Source organism: Zingiber officinale, chromosome 6A, assembly GCF_018446385.1.
Source record: "Zingiber officinale cultivar Zhangliang chromosome 6A, Zo_v1.1, whole genome shotgun sequence".
NCBI lineage: Eukaryota > Viridiplantae > Streptophyta > Magnoliopsida > Zingiberales > Zingiberaceae > Zingiber > Zingiber officinale.
The window spans coordinates 26,504,446-26,510,697 of record NC_055997.1 but is presented as its reverse complement, the minus strand read 5'-3'; the positions used below and the strand labels follow the sequence as shown (position 1 = coordinate 26,510,697).

Below are 6,252 nucleotides of genomic sequence, written 5' to 3'. Positions count from 1 at the left end.
ACACACAAATATTATCATCTGATATTTATGGTGTAATCCCAGAATATGAAGTATTTAGGGATTTTTTCTCTAAATAAAATATATAATCATAAAATGTTAAGTGTCTAGAACATCTATTATAAATATTTTTTGATTTATTTTAATAAGGGGTGGAAATGGTCGTCTCAACTTGAGTGTTATCCTATTTAATATTTTTTTAATGAGATGAATTCCGAGAGACAACACAGAAATAAATTTTAAATACTTTGAAAAAAACAGAGATTATATTCCATTGAGTTAGGCGGGTATAGTGCACGCTATTGGAGCGGCTCCCGGTCAATGTCGAAGTCCAAATTGAGCGCAGCCATCAAATCACCAGTTGGACCTCTTCATACCTTCCCTAGATTTCAAAGGCGTCAATGACTCCTTTCCATGCTGTCTTTTTGACTTCATCTCATTAAGACTCCGCGTGCCTTTGGCTGCTTCTCTCACGATCATCTTTCTTCCCCTTCGACTCTGCTAACCAGTTGGCGTGTTGTATATAATATATCAACTTGCACGAGATTGCGGCAAAGCTACCATTTTCCATTGCAAATGATGAATTTTGAGATTGTTCGCGGGATTTAGGAGATAAGGTCCGATATATCTCGTATTTGTTTAATGATGTCGGCTGGAGAAGAAATTGGTTTCATACCTTGGAAAGGTTTGATGGTTGACTCTAATGGCGTCGTCTCTTCGTCCTTCTCCCAGTTTCTACCGAACACTTGATGCATTTGGCGGGGTTCGATACTTTCTGACTGATTTGTTGACTCCAATGCCGTCGTCTCTTCTCTTTCCACAGTTTCAACCATCCACTCGATGCATTGTGATGCGCATCGCTGAGTCTTTTTATAATCTTCCATCATCGGCATCAAACTCCACTCCAGAGAGTGATGGGGCTTCTTCAGAGCTCAATTCCGTTCCTGTTGCTGATCTGCCCGCTCATGGCGAGCTCGACGACGTCCGACGTCGAAGTCGAGGCCTTGCTGGCCTTCAAGGCCTCTGTCACCGGCGACCCCCTCGGCGCGCTGGACAACTGGACCGCCGCCATCCACCACTGCCACTGGAACGGCGTCCAGTGCGACCCATCTGCCAATGGCGTCGTCGTCGCCATCATCCTCCAAGAGACGCGTCTCCAAGGCACCATCTCGCCCTTCCTCGCCAACATCTCCACCCTTCAACTCCTCGACCTCACTTCCAATGCCTTCCACGGCACCATCCCGGCCGAGCTCGGCTCGCTGACTCAGCTCTCTCAGCTAGTCCTCTACGACAACCTCCTCTCCGGCGAGATACCGATGCAGTTGGGCAACTCGGAGAGCTTCGAGCTGCTTGATTTGAGCAACAACTCTCTCCGTGGCAGCATCCCGGAGAGCCTCTGCAACTGCACGCCTCTCTTGATTTTGACGCTCAGCTCCAATAACCTCACCGGCTCCATTCCTTCCTGCATCGGCAACTTGATTAATCTCGAATACTTCATGGTGTTCACCAACAATTTGGTCGGTCCTCTTCCGCCTTCACTCGAGAGATTGACAGGCCTGGTAACTCTAGATGTCAGCATGAATCAGTTGTCCGGAATTATCCCCCCCGCACTCGGCAACTTCTCTCATTTAAAGTTTCTTCAACTCTTCGACAACAATTTCGTCGGAAACATCCCTCCCGAGCTCGCCCGGTGCTCGAATCTGAGCGCTCTGAACATTTACAGCAACCAGTTTACGGGCAGCATTCCTCCTCAGTTTGGAGATCTATCCAAATTGTCATCTTTCAGGGTGTATAACAACAAGTTGAGTTCCACCATTCCGGCTTCTCTATCGCGCTGCAAATCGTTAATTTATCTCGGTCTTTCTGAGAATGAGTTCGTCGGCACCATTCCGCCAGAGTTAGGGGAGCTGAGCTCTCTTCAGATACTGACTCTCCATGTAAATAAGCTGAGAGGAGAAATCCCTCCGTCACTGATGAACTTGACCAATCTCAGATACTTGTCTCTGAGCCTGAACTCGCTTTCAGGGCAGATACCGGAAAATATCGGATCGCTTTACAAGTTGGAGATATTGAACATCATGAACAACTCGTTGGATGGTTCCATCCCAGCGAGCATCACCAACTGTTCTCGCCTATTCAATTCAAGCTTTGCCTTCAACAGGTTCACAGGGGGGTTGCCCGTTGGATTGGGTAAGCTGTCTAACCTCACATTCTTTGCGATCCAGAATAATCTCTTATCCGGCAGGATTCCCGAAGACCTTTACAATTGTAGCAAGCTCAAGATTCTGAGCTTGGCCTTCAATAACTTCAGTGGTTCATTGAGTCCGAGGATCGGCAAGCTCACCAGCTTAACAATCTTGCAGCTGCAACACAATTCTTTATCAGGACTAATCCCGCCGCAAATTGGCGATCTTACCCAACTCTTCATGTTGCAACTGGGGAGCAATAATTTTGCAGGTCGGGTTCCCGGAGAGATTTCCAAGCTTAAAAGTCTTCAGGAAGTCTCCCTCGGGAACAATTCTCTCGAGGGAGTGATCCCTGGGGAGGTCTTCCAATTGGACCAGCTCGTGGTTTTGGACTTGCAGCTCAATAGGTTTGTAGGACCAATTCCAGATGCCATCACGAGTCTCCAGTTTCTCTCCGCCCTTTACCTCAATGGCAACATGATCAATGGTTCGATCCCACAAGGCATGAAGAATCTGAGGCAGCTACTGCAGTTGGATCTTTCGAACAACCGGCTAAGCGGATCGATTCCTGCTGCTGTGATGGCCGGCATGTCAAACATGCAGTTCTACTTCAATCTCTCGAATAATTTGTTTGACGGGCCCCTTCCCGTTGAGATCGGCGGCATGGAAATGGTTCAAGTCTTGGATTTTTCAAGCAACGACTTGTCGGGGAACATTCCTGCCGAGCTCAAAGGCTGTAAGAATTTACACTCACTCGATCTCTCTTCTAATAGGTTCTCCGGCGAGCTGCCGGCGACCGTTTTCCCGGAGCTCGACTTGCTCGCTAACTTGAATCTCTCGAAGAATGAGTTAGATGGCCCGATTCCCAGCAGTATATCCGAGCTGCAAAATCTCGTCTCGCTCGATGTTTCGAGCAATGAGTTCTCTGGTCAGATACCTGAAAGTTTGGCGAATCTTACGAGGCTTCGGAAGCTGAACCTCTCTTTCAATCATTTCGAAGGTTCCATTCCACAAGGTGGCATCTTTAACAACTTGAGCTCCTCGAGTTTCCAAGGCAATCCCGGTCTGTGCGTTTCGAAGTTTTCTTCCTCCTGCGGAAAAAGAAGAAACAAGATCTCGACCAAAGCATCGATCATTTTCATCGCGTTGTCTTCTGTCATTGTTTTCCTGATCGTGTTTCTCATAGGGCTCGTCTGCTACCGGAAGCGCGACAGAGTCAAAAAGAACTCTTCGCTCGACGTCAAGGAGTCTTCTGATCTCCCGCTCATCCCGGGCCTGAGGAGGTTCACAGAGGCTGAGTTAGATATTGCAACCGAGTGCTTTCGCGAAGAGAATGTGATAGGCAGGAGCAACCTGAGCATCGTGTACAGGGGACGAATCGAAGGGGATGGCTGTTTCTTAGCCGTCAAGAGGCTAAACCTCGAGCAATTTCCCAAGGAGTCAGACAAGTGTTTCTTCACCGAACTCAAGACATTGGGCAGATTGAAGCACAGAAATTTGGTGAAGGTGATAGGTTTCGCTTGGGAGAGCAGGAAGATCAAAGCACTAGCGCTGGAGTTCATGGAGAATGGAAATCTCGAAAACATCATACACGGTCGAGAAACCGATCGATCGCGATGGAGCATCTACGAAAGGTTGCGGCTCTGCATCTCGGTGGCTCAAGGACTCGTCTACCTGCACTTCGGATACGATTTCCCAATCGTCCACTGCGATCTCAAGCCATCAAACATTCTCCTCGACAAGGATTCGGAGGCCCATGTGAGCGATTTCGGAACCGCGCGCATGTTGGGCGTTCATTTGCAGGACGGAAGCAAGCAGGCGTCCTGTTCCTCGGCATTCCAAGGCACCATCGGCTACATGGCACCAGGTGATCGGCTCTTTAGATCAGCTGCAGCCGAGGTGAGTCCATTCTGTTGAATTTTGACACTGAATGCGGTTTGTTTTTTTGTGAAGAATTCGCATACATGAGGCGAGTGAGCACCAAGGTGGACGTGTTCAGCTTCGGAGTGGTGATGATGGAGGTGTTCACCGGAAGGCGGCCGACAAGCGGGGCGGTGGAAGAAGGCGGCAACTGCGTGACGCTACCGCAGCTCGTGGAGGGGGCAATGGCAGACGGAGTGGACGCCGTGGTGCGAGTGGCAGACGGTGACATGAAGCTCGCAACGGAGATAGAAGAGAGAGAGCTCGTAGCCGTGATGGAGGTGGCGCTGTCCTGCACCAGGTTTTGCGCAGAGGAGCGGCCGAACATGAATCAAGTGTTGTCCTCGTTGCTGAAGCTGATCAGGGATGATGTGTGATCGTCATCTCTGCAAAGTAGTTTTGTTGGATGTCTCCAGATCTACCTCTAAAATTAATCGATCGAATAAAGTCTGGATATTTTGATTACAAAAACGTTATAAATTATGTTAAGATGCGGTTTGCTTGTGCTTTTAGCCTCCTATGTTCTTCACCAAAAAATATAGATAAGAAACTCGGTATAAGTGACGTGATCGAACGCAGCCGTCACACCTTTGAATCGCCTAACAACGTAATCATGCTCGCTGTTCCCGCCAAATACAATGGACAGTCAACCATTCGATCAGCGAACAAGTTGACATGCCCGTCGTCTTGATATCGTCAGTGAAGAGGATCCAAGGTCTTGAAAAACACTCCAACAGAGGTCTTGATCAAGTTAGGATTTTTTCTTGAGAGAGAAGAACTGTGTAAGAACAAATAGGACGGTCTCCGAGCATGAGTTCCAAGATCCTTGTTGTTATTCTCTACGTCTTTCAAGAAAAACAATATTATATATAAGGTGGTTATGTCACATCCTTATTCACACGCCATCATCTAGAGCTCTAACAGAAGTCTCCATCCAGCTGATGTAGCTTCAAAAAAAAACACCAGAAGATGTTGCTCTAGATTTTTTTTTTTGTTGCCCTTAATATTTCTTTAGGTCTGGTATAAAGAATAGTATCCATGTGTTTGGATTTTCGGAGTACAATATCAACCTAAAATCTCTCTCCCTCAAACATCAAATGATTATGTCAAATATAATGTATCATAACAAACATAGCCTCAATAGTGATGTGCAAATACCTGTAGCATCCTCTGATATGTTATCATCTCATGTGTCATATGCAACCAGTATCTGATACGATCCTAGAGTTGTCTCACCTACAAGCAGCCAGAGATGTGCTCCCGCAGTTCCTTCTCTAGCCTACAAAAGAGGCATTCTCTATCAGAATATTCTAGGTACTCCAACCGATCTTTGGTAGGTAACCTACGGTGTGCAAGGAATCATAAGGTGAATTTGTGGCTTGGTTGTATATATTTCTTCCATACCATCCCAGTCCATGGCTTGCGGGCTCTAGCATCACGAAAAAAGTCATATGCCTAGCTGATGCCTCTATGATGAAGACAGTGCTGGCTAAACCATTCCTCTAGCTTTTACTACGCTAGCTCTATAGATCCCATTGATGTCAGTATTTGATCATGCATCTATCTATGCAGTTGCTTTAGGAGTAGATAATTTGTGCACTTGGGTTGCCATTCCTATATATAAGTTCTTTGTAAGTATGTGTCGTGAACCCATTTGACCTAAAGTGCATCCTATTTACCTTGTATAGGAGATGCCGAGAAGAAGCCTATTATGAGAGAAGGATGGAGTTGAGTTCAGGTGTGCTCAATTCTGGATGTCTAGATCATCACCCATTCGATCAGAAGTCAAAAAATGGTCAATGTAGAAGTTGACCATTCCAAGCTGCCCGAATGATCAGAGGCACCTTGGATCCAGATGCCCCGAGTCCTTTAAAGTCGTTGTGAAGCGGATAAAGGCAGTGCCCACATCAGTGGAACTCAAGACGCCTCTAGTGAACTCCAAATGCCTCCAATGCCGACAGATCAGCGGAAGACCATTGAGGTGTGGATGATGACTCAGCTGATTGGAGGTGCCTCTAAGTTATCTGAGGCATCTCAGGTATTCCACGTCAGAAAACCATCACTTCAAGCACTATAAATATATAGAGTTTGATGCTCGAGGTTTAAAAATACACACTTGGTATTTCAATTTCCAAGAACTTTACTTTCA

General features: G+C 46.7%; 1 protein-coding gene across 1 annotated transcript; it reads left to right on the top strand.

The window, feature by feature from the left end:
• The first annotated feature begins 589 nt into the window (after positions 1-589).
• Positions 590-4,615, top strand: LOC121996174 (LRR receptor-like serine/threonine-protein kinase FLS2). Its single transcript, XM_042550026.1, has 2 exons — positions 590-4,050; positions 4,137-4,615. Exons 1-2 carry the CDS (start codon positions 912-914, stop codon positions 4,478-4,480), a joined length of 3,483 nt encoding a protein of 1,160 aa, XP_042405960.1. The 5' UTR covers positions 590-911; the 3' UTR covers positions 4,481-4,615.
• The last annotated feature ends 1,637 nt before the right edge of the window (positions 4,616-6,252 follow it).